Genomic DNA, 15,728 nt, shown 5'->3' with positions numbered 1-15,728 from the left:
GGCAAACATCACTCTGTCACATGATTTGGTACAAAACAATCACAGATCAGTGTACACTGGTGAAACACACCTGAAAACAACAAGTGAGACCACTTTTGCTCAGCCCCCCCCCCCGCCCCCGTTCAATATGCATATGTTAATGGGCCGGCCCAGCGAGAGAAAGGGAGTGAGACCTCTGTTCTTGATAAATGGACGATCATCTATCTCCATAAAGGCCACTCAGGCACCCACTGGGCCGCTGGCAGCATCTATCAAAGCAGGCACCACCCAAATCGCCCCCCCAGGCTGCTCAAAAAAGCAGCCCAGAGCAGGAATTTGGATGCCGGCCCCTCGGGCATTGCCCGAGTGCCCGCATTACCAATCCGACGCTGTTATCATAGTATTATTTAGTGTTGGCATAATGAAGGCACATGACACTCGGCATGCCACAAGCCACAGAAATTTATGAAGTTGTTAGTTAACTTGATTCATAAACAAATTACCCTAACAACATAGCCGAAGTGAAACAGCAACCTAGTTGCAACACAGGATCCCTCAAGCATTTCTTGTCAATTCTGAATACAAAATCGTTTGAGATAAAAAATGCAACTATGAAAATGCACAAAGTTAATCTGGAATGCTCACACACCCACCCAGTCCATCCTCATTCTTCCTGGGTGTTTCAAGGAAGCCGGAGTAGATGGGAAGATGTTGAAATAGATTGAATCAAGTATGGATGGTGTAAGGGGGGGGCCCTAGGAGAAGGGTTAGGTATGGGGAGGTGGAGTTAGAAGCAGGTGTGAGGATGCATGAGTAAAGAAGATACAGTAGGAGCACGACGGAGAAGGTTAAAGCATTCGAGAAGGAGGTTGGAGCCTTTAGTATGAGAAGACAGTAGCTGCACGTGGGTGGTAGAAGGCAGAAAGAACTGTCAAAAGCAGGGCCGGACTGGTCATACCAGGAATCGGGCTATTCCCCGGGAGGCTGGAAGAATGGGGGCCGGTTTTGCGGAGGTGGGGGCTGGTTTTCTTACAGAACAGTCAGGATCTCTAGCCAGAATGGAAATATTGCATCTTGCCATCTACCAGCTGCATGGGGCCAATGAGGGAAAATAAAAGTGGCTTGGGGACTGCTACAGCTTGGGAGGAAGAGCTGAAATATATCAGTTCGTGCTGGTGTGAGCGGACTTGATTCCACACCAAGAGGGCTGCATTTTCTACTGCACCTGCTGGGTAGATTGGCACTGCCACTAAGCTACAAATCTGGGATAGATCCTAAACGTTTTAGACTGCTGGTGGAATTCGCTGACTTGGGGCAATAACCCCAAGGACCAAGCTGTTTTGTGACTATTTTTAATTCACTCGAACCGTGAGTCAACTTTCTGTCTGGATCCATCAGGGAAGACCCTCCTTGGCAGTTCGGGCTGGACTGTTCCCATGAGGCACTGGGTCAAGACTGAGTTGCATATGGCTGGGTCTGAACTGGGGTGGCGAAGTGTGCTAAAGAACGATGAAGGATTCAACCCAGATCTGTGACTGGGGGTGAGTGTCTGAAATGTTTCAGCGCTCCATCCATCATCTCCTTGTGTTTGCTTTGCTGGCCCTAAGTTGGCAGGGTGTGCCCAGACATGGGTGTCTTGCTCACTTTGCCACTGGATTCAGGCTAGCCTGGCTGATGAGGGGTGCTACCCCGAAACCAGTCCTAGGATGCTTGTTACCGGTCCAGGGAAGACCTGGCTTGGCAGTGCGGGCTGGACTGTTCCCATGAGGCACAGGATCAAGACTGATTTGCACATGGCTGGGTCTGAACTGGGGTAGCGAAGTGAGCTAAAGAACGATGATGGATTCAACCCAGATATGTGACTGGGGGTGAGTGTCTGAACAATTTCAGTGCTTCGTCCATCATCACCTTGTGTTTGCTTGGATCCATCAAAAGGCATGTCCATAAAGGAGGCTTGAACATCCACTGCAAAACCTGGTTGATCACAACCAGGTCTGCCTTCTAAGCGCAATACTTGTGTCAATACCACGGCCTACGCAGTCGGTGGTGTCCAGGCCTGCAGGCAACACATACTTTGCTGCATCTTGTCCATCTTGGATCATTTGAGCCAGTCAGTTCCTGAGGTGCTCCAGAACAGCTGGCAAGATCTCTCTTGTGGTGTCCCATAACATGTGTGTATCTGCCCTGACGGTACAAAGCATTCAAAGATCCTAACATCAAGCTAGCTGAGGATAACATTTTCTTTCCAAAAGCAACAGTATGTTTTGACTCCTACCAGGGTGCTCAAATGAAAAACATTCAGATTGACTTTACTTGTGGATACTTGCACCACACGACTTTCAAGCATTGGGTGTCTCATCAAAACTTCAGGATCGCCAGGGGCTGGTTTGTGCCGTCTTGCCAATGGTCAACTGACCAGAGGAGTTCAGCAAGACATAGTGGCCATGAAAGTATCAGAAAGGCCTTCTTAAATGGTAGCAGTGGCTCAGACGAAGTTGCACCTGGTTGAAGAACTACAGTCAATAAAATGGCTTTGGTTTCCAGACTAGGCAATTGCAAGTTTAACACTTCTACTGTGCTATGTATTATTACAGCAAAAGAGACACTTTATTCTGTTGGTGGGGGAAGTGGCCAGTCCAGTTTTGTCTCTTGGGCGGTACCTAGTCTCCTACATGTTTGGGAGTCTAAATACAGGCCTTCATCAGTGACCAAATTGATTTGGGACCTGGGGCTAGACTGGAGATTTGGACCGGATTTGGTACTCACCCAGGAACTGGCCCCCCGGAAACAGACAGCATTGACAAAGGGCCCGCTAACAGAGTCTCAACAGGCATCCCCTCATGATCCAAGGGTGTATCAGAGGGAATTGTCCGAGTCAGCAGCATGCCTCCTTAAAGATAACAAGGGTCATCGAAAGGCTAGGAATTCATGGCAGGCCAGGACCAAATGTCGGACTGGCTTGGATCAGAAGACAATGAACCCTTCGAGTGATGTCCTTGTGACTTCATATCAGACTTTAAGTGGCAAGATGGGGACAAGTCCCACTTGCTTTCTAGCCCTTATGTTGTGTTATCAACTTCTACTTACCAGAAGTGTTTTAGGGGGAACAAGACTTTTCGTTGGACCTACCATGTTACCACGATCAAGAACAGCCCACCAACTTGGAGCAGGACCTCTGTTTCGAACGCAACCTCTTCTTACGACATAAAGCTTCACCTTCTGCTCCCTGAATGCCTTGAGTATATGCACTCCACTTATCGAACAACGCTGAGTAGTGAATGGAGCCCAAGCACCATAGGTACACTTTGTGTGGACACTATTTGAAAACAATCCTCCTGATATTTCACAACAGTTGTGTGGACAGGCAAGGTAATGTCTTGTCTAATAGGACTGAACTGTAAGGTTATCTGCATACCAACATACTTATGATTTTCATCGCTTGTTTCACTTATATGTCTGGTTCTGTCTGCTGCTCATGTGGGGTCACTTTGCACTTACCATGTTCAAATACTGATTTCAAGATGTGATTTATCATTTTCTTAAAGCTTCACTGTTTCACTCATAACCTACTGTCTGGACTGTCATGATATTATACTATACTAGTCACAGTAATCCTGCTGGTTTTTCATCCAGTAATTCTCTGTTAAATAGGCTCTGTGTGAACCATTGTGACTGTTTGTACATTTTGTTTAAATCTGTGACCAACATTTGCTTCCTGGAATTGTGGCACAGCATGAAACCAGTTGTTTTCGGGAGAGACATCTTCCCTGGTAGGCTGTCTTTAAGACAAAGTGTTGTCTCAAAACCAACAATGGGGGCAGGCCTCTGGACCTGCATTGTACGGCACAGAAATAAAGAAACTGACATCAGTGCACCTGGGTGGGGATTATATGCAGCTTAACTTTGTTACTTCCAGCGCAGGATGAAGTCACTGCCGAGCCATATGGCACCACCTACCAGTATGAGGAAAGCATTGCTGAAAAGATTTATGGCTCCAGTCTGGTACCTGGGAATTGTTTGAAGGTGGGAATTCTGAGCTTAGGAGTTTTCATCCGAAAAGCATACAGGTCTAGGTTTTTCTGTATTTGCAAGAAAAATAAGAGGACCCTGAGCAATATTTAGAGCAAGTCAATGAACCAATGAAAGAAGGAATTTGACCAAAATGAGGAAAGTGAGCTTAATCTGTGAATAAGTGAGGAGCTGGTGTTCTAACAGCCACCTCTTGGAGGACCAAGGAGTTGTTCAAGATCGACAGAAAACGAAGAAGGAAGAAAACTGAACAAATCCCACCCCTCAATTAGAAGTTAAAACAATGCTGTTGTCCGAACTACTAGGAACTATTGCAACCCTTTCTTCACATACTTTCCATTCCATTCCAAGGGCATCCCCAGCCCCATAGTACTTGGAGAGCCTCAAGAAAGAAAAATCTGCATGCAGAATTAGGGAGAGAAAATGGAGAAAAGCAAAGTTGGGGGGGATACACTGGCCTACAGAACAGCACATAGAGCATATCTAAATAGCTGTAACATAGCCAGAAGAGCACACCTAGGCACTCGAATCATTGAAGCAAAGAGCTCTTCTAAAGAGCTCTTTAAGATCCTTAAGGAGTTCACTAACCCCAGAGCAAATAATTCTTCGCTCCCGCCGACGCAAAGGCTATGCGACGACTTAGCTAATCATTTTAAACAAAAGGTCGATAAAATTTATAGTTCCTTTGGTTCGGAAGAGGCTCTTAGGGTGGTAGCACAGCTCCCAGAAGACCCTTTTTCTCCCAGCTTAGAGTCCTTTTCCGTCATCACCTCCGAACAAGTACTGTCCGCATTAGCGCACACTAAATCGGGCTCCCCGTTAGACCTGGCCCCTCCCTTCATTATCTCAGATCTCGCACCGGCCCTTTCAGACTCGATCACGGAAGTCTGTAATATATCATAGCTACGGCCACTTTTCCTTTTAAGTGGAAGAAGGCGCAAATAAAACCATTACTAAAAAAAAAGCTCTAGCCGATCCTTCAGATCTACAAAATTATAGACCCATCTGTCTTTTCCCATTTTGCTCTAAAATCATGGAGACTCTGATTAAACAACTTTCGGGCTATTTGGAACAAAACTACCTACTCGATCCTTCTCAGTCAGGCTTCCGTGCGCTTTATAGCACCGAATCCGTGTTGACTGAAGTAACAGATACGATAAGGATGGCTTTGGACAAGGGGACACCCACGAAGCTAGTTCTTCTTGACTTGTCGGCAGCTTTTGACAACATCTCTCATAGAATCCTTTTGGATAAGCTATGAGAGATTGGTGTCAGAGGAATAGCCTTAAAATGGCTACAAAGCTTCCTGGCCGACAGAACACAATGTGTCCAATTGGACACATTTACGTCACAGACCTCGGTGGTGGACGAGGGGGTCCCTCAGGGATCCATTTTAAGTCCCAACTTGGTCAACATCTATGTGTCCTCTCTGGCCACTATCATTAGATCTTGTTGGTTCGATAAGTTCCTGTATGCGGACGATACTCAAGTTAAAGTCCCCATAGAGACGGATCCCGCATCGACCAGAGCAAAGTTTAAGAACTGCATGGTAAAAATAGCCACATGGATGAGTATGAACTTCTTACAGCTTAACTCCAATAAAACGGAGATCCTGCTGTTCGGGAAAGCAGAGGAGTTATGGACTGGTGGCCAGTAGAACTCGAGGAAGCTCCTACACCAAAAACGTGGGCGAAGAATCTGGGCATCATAATTGATGACAGACTTTCCATGGAGGCGCATGTGAAAACCATCTCGGGCACCTGCTTCGGTATGATGCGAATGCTGAGAAAAATTTCCCTTAGATTCCCCTCTCAGCCAGAAAAGCTCTTATCCAGGCACTTCTAGTCAGTAGACTAGATTATGGAAATTCGCTACTGGTAGGGATTAGGGAAGATTTACTGTCCAGGTTGCATATTGTCCAAAATACAGCAGCGCGTCTAGCCCTCAATAAACCCGCGTGAACTCCGTCAGTACCCCTTCTGCAACAACTGCACTGGCTCCCTATCAGGAAAAGAGCAGTCTTTAAGCTCCTGTGCCTAGTGTTTAAATCACTTCAGGGGATGGATCCTGCCTATCTAAAAAAAAAATTACAACCATATATACCCGCACGCCAATTGAGATTGAGCAGCCGACTGCTCTGCACTCGGAGAATCAGGAGAGCCAGAATGGGCGGTCGCGCTTTTTCACACCTAGCCCCCGTCCATTGGAACAGACTGCCAGATGACATCCAAGCCTGCTCCAATTTGGGACAGTTCAAGAAACCGCTTAAAACCTGTCTGTTTTGTCACTAACAAGCACTCTTTAATTTGCTGTCTGCGAATCGGGCGCCGAGAGATCCCCTCGGGGATGATTCGCAGGCGCTAAACAAATTCTAATAATAAAATAATAATTCTTGTACTATTTGTGACTTTGTTCCAATGAAGAGTTGATAGAATCTGGTTCTGCTACTGGTTTTATCTTCCAGACCTTGTTTGCCATTCCTTTCTGGTACACCTTATATGGACCATAGATTAGTAGAATTTTTTCAGGATAGTCTGTGCAGCAGCCCTGGACGTCTGGGATTTGATGTCTGATCTATCCTAAGTTAATCACTCAAGTTGGAGTTCTGGGTAGGAACTTTCCTGCAGGCACCTTCCACACAAGGTCATTAAAAAAAGTAAATAAACCTAGTCTTTTGATTCAACGCTTTACCTCTGAAAGGTACTTGCAAAGAAATGTGCCTGGCCGATTCAACTCCACAAAGTTGGCGGAGTACTGTGTCCCCCAAAGTCTTGGTCTGCTCACCGAGTCAGGTGAACCTTCATGTTTCATATTAAGTTGAAACATGGCAGCCACACAGCAAAATTCCAATGCCTTCAAAGGATCCGTCATTGCAGTATGTACTCTGAAGGCACAGGTCTCTCTTCCAGACAAGCGGCGATCTCTAAAAATGGCAGATGATGGCAGAGCTTATAACTTTAGCCATCCTGGTGGGAGGAGAGGTTGCCCGCCAAACCTTAAATAAGCCACAAAAAGGTCTGAACTGACAGCAAGGAAACATGTTTTGTGCAATAAAAACACTATGGAATTTAGATATTTACACATTACCAAACTGCAATTAAATACTCACAGAGCCTAGGACTAAAGCAAAACAAAAGAATCGGGTGAAAACCTTCAAGGACATTTCCACCCTTACATAACGTTTTAGATTACAGGAAGGGGGTTGTGCTGACTACATTAAAAACAGTCTTTGATACCTTCATGAAGTAATTAAAGAAACAAATCAATTTCCAATCATTTTCATTTCACGCACATGTAAAAGGATGGCGCTGAGCCTGAGATTCATTGCACTTTTCAAATGCACATTTGGAAACTGCATAGAAACATGTTCGAAATGCTGGGAAACACAGCACCCAGACCCTCCACCAAGGAAGTGCGGACCTTCTAAATCCTAAAGATCACCCATATGATTTTAAGTGTGCAAGAAATCTCTGGAAGGGCATTTCTGAATGCTTATAGAGTAAGAACCCATGGCAGAGTATGACCACTGTAGCAAGTCGTTCTGGCCTGAGAACTTCTTATGCCATGTAACTCCTCTACGAGTAAGTGAATTAGGCATTGAAGAGACACTCTAGAGAGGGAATCACCTGAGTTTCTCCTTGAGAATGCAGATTCAGAAATTACACATATGTTAGACTGGCATAATAGAGAAATAAAGGCATCCTGTGCCACCAATGTGTTTAGTATTTTGCAGATAAGGTTTTGGAAGGACTGCTGCTCCTTACAATACCCACACGTACTTCTTCCCCAGGTGTCGGGCCACGTCTGCTTTCTTGAACCCGTCCAGGTTGTACAGCCTCTTTGCCAAGCGCTGTGCAGCTTCCTGGTCAGCCTTGTGCCCGTTTGATAGGGTGTCTGTGCTCCCCAGTGCCAGTTGTTCGGTGCTGTCCATCTCAGAGTCTGAATCGGAGATCAGTTGGCTGAGGACATGGTCACTGCAAAGAAAAAAAAACTTTTGAGACACATTTTCTGCAATGCATTGTTCTCCACCGTATCGAGGTCATAATTTGGAAGGAGAGAGGTGATGTTTAGGTACACATGTTAATACTTTCTAATTTTGCCCTCAACAAGTGTTGCAAACGTCAATGAAAATCATAGTGGCATTAAGATGTTTTCCAATTTTTAACATGAGATCTTAATTTGAAGAGCTTCCGTTTGCCATTCGATTTTTGCTCACATCGGAGGCCCACAATCCGGTAACACTCCCTGGTGCCCATACATGCACCACAACAGCCTCCAAGAACTTCTGTAAATACTGCCAATACGTGGCCATCTAAAGACACTCATTTTGGGTCACAACTCTAACCAAGAAATGCCTTATCAGTTTATTTAATTCAAGAGATAGTGAATTAAGTGCTTCAGAACCTTGAACTACCTATTTTATTGCAGCATGCCTCCATGCAAAGTTGGCCTGAGACAACAGCAAAACACCTTCTCAGTCCTGGAGCCCTAATAAGGGCATTATTACATCCGTATTGCCATTTGCATGGTGGTGCTACAACAGCTTTGCTGGCATTGGCGTTGCCCCTTACATTATATGCTCCCAGCCGGTTAATTTTTGTCTCGCCTAGCGTTGCAGCGCGCATGCGCTGCTCGCTCGGCGAGACATATTGTGAGAGAGGAGATTTCAGAAGGGGACTTGAAGCCTCACCCATCCTTTTCATTGGGTCGCGTCAGCGTTTATGCTAAACACTGGCTTCCCATTGAAAAGGATGCTTTTTGGTCACTGCCCTTTCTCCCTTTTGGACGACCCATCCGGACTGGGTCGTCAGCTTCACGGCTGCCGTGAAGCAATTTCTTATCTTTATGGGGCCATCTGTTTCTAATTAGGGTGGAGGAGCGCACTGCCCCCGACCACTCAAAGGAAAAAAATCTTGGTTTCGTCTTCGATCTGTACATTTAATGCAGTGTAGTAAAAAAAATTATTCTTGAACATTGACTACAATTTGAAATCGCAGAGGTGAAAGTCTGTGGCGGTCGAGTTTGTGATTTGTACTACCAATGTGAGAAGATGGAACAACAGACTAAAATTCTTAAGATTTTATGCACCGATAGCTGATGAGCCCGCTTAGTTTGTGCCACTTCAGGCTTCTTCGCCCAACAGATTTCACACATCCTGCTCTTAGGCGCAGTGCAACTGTTGAAAATTACATTTGCCATGCGGAAAAAGCCCACCGCTTGAGGCGGTAAACCTACTCCAAACTTCAAAACGTGCAAGGTTAGTACTTCTTGGATTAACCCATCTGTCAAAACGTCCCTCTATTCATCGTTAACCTTCAAAAGATGCAATACTCGTTTGAAAAACGTTTTACGACCTGGTGCACTTTACTGTGGCCTGCACGCTTGACTAAGTGACAGCCGGCGCGTTTGGAGCTCTTTCCGGGTGTGCTGCGCAAATGTTCTGGGGTTGAGCAGTGTTTTGGGGTTTAAAGCCTAGAGCCCCCGTCCGGTGAAGACCCGATACCTAGACGAGCACTCTTGGTGCCACTTGCTGCACCCCGCGAGAGTTGTTGATCCAAAGTGTAAGTCTGCGCTGTACGTGTGTACACTGGAGTGTACACAGCACACACCCAATTCAGATAGTTTTTTTTTTCTCAAGCTCTGCTTAAGTGACACACTGTGCGTAGTGTCACTCATCAGTGTTACGACAGGGCACCACTAGTAGGGTTCGAGGCTCCCTTTCTCCGCTGCGGTCCCTCGGGCTCGAATGAAGGGCCCCGTCCAGTGAACCCAAAGGTGTCATTGTGCGAAGGCAATTTTATGGGGTTTGCCTTCGTCGTGTACGATGTTCGCTTAATGTGATGCCATACATCGATGCGTCACTGTACTTGCCGCCGTCAAGGATCAGTGGTCGCACCTGCATCTTCGGCTGTGGCAAGGGTTGGCATAACAGCATGAGGTGTTTCTGTAAACTTGTATTCTTATAAAGTTCCGTAATATCAGATGTTTGTGTTCTACATTTCATTGGTCTTCTCAGTGCCTTCATGTGATGTTTCTAGTCGTGTTTGTTCACTTGTGTGGTTGTCTCACTAGGGTGCGCTAAGCTGAATTGGTTCAAGCAATGTTATTCACTTCTGTTTCAGACTCTTACGTCGTTACATGTTTCTCTCTGATAGTCACTGCTCTTGGCCTCTGGTCCTGTCGCAAGACCCCTCCTTCTTTGCACTCCCCGCCTAGTGTACTTGATTGCGACTTGTCCCCTGCTGCCTGTCGTAGTTCTAGCCTCCCCGTTGCTTCGTAGATGCTGTCATGTCCGTGTAAGCTAGTGACAAACAGTTTACTTTCTATATAGTTTGTCGTCTTATTCAGTCTTCTCTTAACTGTAGACTCTCTAGCGATCATACGTTTACTTGTTTGGCTCTGCCTATAGGGCCTTAAACTTATTTTGTACATCTACCATACACCTTCTCGCTTCTTCGCGTATTGTTGTCTAAGCCGTGAACTCAGTTGCTCTGTTTGTGTTTGTAAACAGTTCTGACTTGTGTTTTGCCTTCTTTGCGGACTTGTTACGCTGTTTCATGTATTTTGCGCTCACGTCCAGTCTACTTGGCCAGTTGATTGGTGATGCCCTTGTGCTGCTAGAATGGCGTTGCCAGGGTGCATTGCATGCTCTAATAAGATTGGCAAAGTGATGTATGCTTTATGCACAAAAACAAAATAAGACCACTTTTGTGGCAGTGAGGTACATCGTAGACAGCATTGCCCATAGCTGAGCAGCAATACTATGCAATTGTCTATTTAAAATATATAATTTAAGTCTAGATGTTGCTAAGTCTACACAGCACCGTACACGCAGACTCCAGAGTGTAGTGTTAGCAGAGTTCTAGCTCATGCCTGAAGCTAAGTTTGTCACTGGTCCCCAGCATCTTTTTTATGATGAGAGCTGCACTCACAGTACAGCCTTCCGCCAGCCAACAGTGCACAACAGACATTTTATACAGTTTTAGTCCTGTGGAAGAGCTGTTATTTTTGTGACTTGAGTCCATTTTGGCGCAGGTCCTCAGTCCCTGCTTGAGCCCGGAAGCGATGTTTATGCTCCGTGTAGTCCGTGGCTTTCAATAACCATTCACCGTTTACAAAAACTCCAAATAAAGTTTGCTCATGTCCACGCCACTTTTTCAGGCTAAAATTTGTAGTTGCGAGACCTATTACACATTGTAAATGCTTGTTAACAGCTACTCCTAAGGACTGCTACATAAAGGTCGTTCCCCATTTTTTAGCCTGTTGTCCATTATAATTTAAAACTCCACTCACTCAAAGACCGAGCAATTCAACTTGATGTAGCTATATATAGATATAAACTTATGTGTATGTTTGTGTATATATATATATATATATATAAAACAGGTTCACATTGTCATGTGATCATGGCTCGGAGGAGCCGAAACATTATGGCGGCATACTGCACAGAATGAAATAATCTGCACTTATCTTTCAGGTCCGTGTATGCTGGGGAAGTGGCGAGGACTTTGTTGCTGCCTATCTGCGGAGTGTTTAATTAATATATATATATATATATATATATATATATATATATATATATATATATGATATATATATATGATCTACTGGTGGTCGCCAGTAGATAGTTATAGTTAGGACCGTGTTTCCATAGGAAATCTGAAAATTCTATTTTGAATAACTTTGGCGCCGGTAGACGAATCCTCGCGAAATTTTCAAAACTAATGGGGCGCTCCGCTCAGCTCCTACCCTGAAAGTCTCGGGGTGATTCGTCAAGCGGGGGCCAAGAAAAAAGAGGGGTCCCAAAACGCGTTTTCCCCATGCATTTTCCCATAGGACCTTTAGTCGAAGGTACAGCCCGAACGGCTGAACAGAATTACTTGAAATTTGGCAGAGAGGTAGTCCTCAGGTCAGGCATGTGCCTTTTGCATGTATGGAGTCAATCTGTTCAGTATTTCCTGAGAAAATTGCAGTTAAAAGTACATAAATATCTATAGGCGCGCACGGTGCGCGTACCCTAACGTGCGCGAGCGTAATTCTGATTGGTGGTTACATGTCAGTCAACGTTCGAATCGGTCGAAATCAGGAAGTGTCGGCTGCCATTTTGTTTGTTTTGGGTGCGAGAGTGAAAAAGAGAGGTGGCGAACGTGAAAATGGGGCAGGGTAGAGAGTTCCTGACCCCCTAGCCTTTGTCAGGGGGTCCCTAAAGGACCCCGAAGGATGAAAAACCTTTTTTTTTTTTTTTAAATCGCGGGGTGCGCTCACCGTGCGCGCACAGTGAAAAACCTTAAAAAAAATTTAAAAAATAATACATAACTTAGCATTTAAAAAAACCGTACAAATTCACTTAAAAAACCATAGGTTTCACACACGCTATAGTTAGGAATTAGCATTTAAATAACCTTGCAAATTCACTTAAATAACCATAGGTTTCACACATGTTATAGTTAGGTGGACATTTCACTCGTAAAAAACCAATGAAATTCCCCCGTTATAGTTAGTAAGGATGATGTCATGAGTGATGTCATGAGTGATGCCACTGACCATGTCATGAGTGATGAAATATGTGACGTCATAAGCAGTGGACTGCGGGCGCGCGAGTTATAGTTTTTTAGGAGTGAAATGTCCACCTAACTATAACATGTGTGAAACCTATGGTGTTTTAAGTGAATATATATATATTACCTACTGGCGGTCGCCAGTAGGTAGTTATAGTTAGGACCCCTTTTCCATAGGAAATCCGCAACATTCTATTTTGAATAACTTTGGCGCCGGTCGATGAATCCTCGCGAATTTCTCAAAATAGGTGGGGCGCTCCGCTCCGCTCCTACCCTGAAAGTCTCGGGGGGATTCGTCAAGCGGGGGCTGAGATAAAAGGGGGGTCCCAAAACGCGTTTTTCCCATGCATTTTTCCATAGGACCTTTAGAACGAGCTACAGCCCGAACGGCTGAACAGAATTACTAGAAATTTGGCAGAGAGGTAGTCCCTATGTCAAGGAAGTGCCTTTTGTAGGTTTGGTGTAAATCTGTTCGGTAGACTCTGAGAAAATAGCCTTTAAATCAATATATATATCTGAGCCCGCTTACGGTACGCTTACGGTACGCTTACCGTACGCGTACGGTGGCGTGCGCGAGCGCGATTCTGATTGGCTCTTCGATCTTAGTAAACATTCGAATCGGCCGAAACCAGGAAGCGGCGTCCGCCATTTTGTCTCTCGCACTGAGAGTGATGTTGATTATATAAAGCCCAAAAACATGTTACGGGGCTGTTTTGACAGCTCTCGGCCACATAGTCATGTTGAGGGAGTCCCCAAACATCCCCCAAGAGCCAAAACGGTTTTATATTTTTTTCGGCAAATTCCCCGAGTACGCTTACCGTACGCTTACGGTAAGCGTACGGTAAAAAATAGAAATAAAAAAAACACTATCCACACTTACCCCACCCCCTGTGCTTTCGGTGGCCGGAGGCCACCGAATCTACAGGGCGTATGAAATATGTAAAAAAACTATATTTTGGCAACACGAAATTATAAAATCAAAATAAAAAAAACACTATCCACATTGACCCCACCCCCTGTACTTTTGGTGGCCGAAGACCACCAAATGTACAGGGCTTATTAATTTTGATAAAAACCGTGCACGTAACGCACTGCGTTAAGTGGGCGCGCACGCCTCGAATGCCGTAAAGTAACTTAGCATTTAAAAAACCGTACAAATTCACTGAAAAAACCATAGGTTTCACACACGTTATAGTTAGGAATTAGCATTTAAAAAACCTTGCAAATTCACTGAAAAAACCATAGGTTTCACACATGTTATAGTTAGCGGAAATTTTACTGATAAAAAACCAGTGAAATTGCCCCGTTATAGTTAGTGCTGGCAACTATAACTCACGCGACCGCAATCTTCTGCTGATGACATATGTGTCTTTATAAAAAAAAATATTTGTAATATATGTATAGCTAAAAATGTATGGAAGAAGACATGGGCAAATAAGTGTCTAAATACAGTATTAGCATCAGCAGAGGATTGCGGTCGCGTGAGTTATAGTTGCCAGCACTAACTATAACGGGGCAATTTCACTGGTTTTTTATCAGTAAAATTTCCGCTAACTATAACATGTGTGAAACCTATGGTTTTTTCAGTGAATTTATATATATATATACATATATATATATATATATATACACACACACACACACACACAATCAAAAGGTTGCCCCACATGGAAGAGCCACAGTAGGTAGGCTGTATTTCCAAATGTTTATTCACAAAGGCTGCACACAGATTTTTAGGCAAAATGTCATAGTGAAGTTTGCTGCCAGACGCGTTTCGAGTCCTCCTGACTCTTCATCATTGGCAAAAGCACGTAGAACAGGACCGGCAATGTGCAGCTCGATTTAAATGCCTCTGAAACGCCCCAATTGGCGTGGCCACTACTCTGGCCTTATGGTTATTGTAGTTGCACATAATTAAAACTCCAGTGAGTCCGTCATGGAAATACGTGAAATTTACAATTCATTATTTACCACAGTGGGATGATGCGGAAGAAGCCCCGCTGCAAGCGCAGCGTTCCCGAGTTGAGGCCATTGGGTGTCATCAATAAGGGGTGGCAGTCCATCACGGAGGATAAACAGTGCAGCAGTTTTTGACAGGATTGCATCATTGTCAGCAGTGACATACGACTAGATTCCGGAACAATTGAGTCACTTTGGAGCAGTTGTAAGCATCTTGATCTTTTTAGTGACCGTACCGTTGGTGTACAAGACACCTAAATTTATCAGTACACTGGGCCCCACACAATTACATGCAGCCCAGGGTGGACAATCCCGTTCACTCAGCATCTTGATACGTGCTGGACGACTAAGTGAAAAAACAATCTTACCGGTCCGTGTTCCAAATAAGAAGACCTTCTTATTTGGATCCATTCTACATGTTGTACATCACATTAGAACCAATTGTGATTCAAAATAAAAGGAGAACTTGAAGACTACGACACTATATAGATCTCTGTACTTTATGGAATTATTATATAGTGGTGCACCAACTTCTTTTTACATTTGAACATGGTAATATTATGTAACTTTACTTTTAAAAAGCCCTAGAAATTCATGTAAAAAAACAACGGTTAAAGTGACGTTATAGTTAGGCCATGTAAAAATATAAATACATTTGAAATGTCATCAGTGTAAAAAAATCACAAATATACGCATGTGTATGTCCTGCCAGTGGAAAGAAATACAGCCCCAAAAAATGAGTTATTTGTGCTACATACAGAGCAAGGGTGAAATCCCATGTTTTTACTGTGGTAGAGGTGCATCTTCTGTACCTGGATCATACTCTAGACCTTCCCAGCTTCACACTATGAGCGTATGCAATGATACTGTAGCCTGGATCTCCTTAAATAGCACATACAGCAGAAAGTATTAACCTATTTATTATCATTGCCGTGGGTGCGGACTTAGCTTCCGGACACCCTTGAGGCGTCGCTTCTATGGATTCATGGCCCCTCCTCCCACTCACCAGTGCTAATAATCATACTGCACTCTGCATATCTATCTACCTAGATACTTATCCCTCTATCTATCTATATACACAGATACAGTACATCACGTTACATGTAGGCCCTATATAAAACACACTTTGTATTATTATTAGGGCTACAAGTCCACGAAGAGTTTAAAATCACAGAGACAGCAGACTTGTGGTCTTTGTAATGT

General features: G+C 44.3%; 1 protein-coding gene across 1 annotated transcript in view; it reads right to left on the bottom strand.

The window, feature by feature from the left end:
- The window catches only part of PSD (pleckstrin and Sec7 domain containing), an 809,922-nt gene that overhangs the window by 300,378 nt on the left and 493,816 nt on the right, over positions 1-15,728 (bottom strand). The window contains exon 6 of the mRNA XM_085603917.1: positions 7,788-7,982. Within this exon, the coding sequence (XP_085460043.1) occupies positions 7,788-7,982 (195 nt within the window). The remainder of the gene's footprint in view (positions 1-7,787; positions 7,983-15,728) is intronic.

The sequence above is a fragment of the Triturus cristatus genome, chromosome 1_2 (genome assembly GCF_964204655.1).
Source record: "Triturus cristatus chromosome 1_2, aTriCri1.1, whole genome shotgun sequence".
Lineage (NCBI taxonomy): Eukaryota > Metazoa > Chordata > Amphibia > Caudata > Salamandridae > Triturus > Triturus cristatus.
This window is presented reverse-complemented; position numbering and strand designations above follow the sequence as displayed.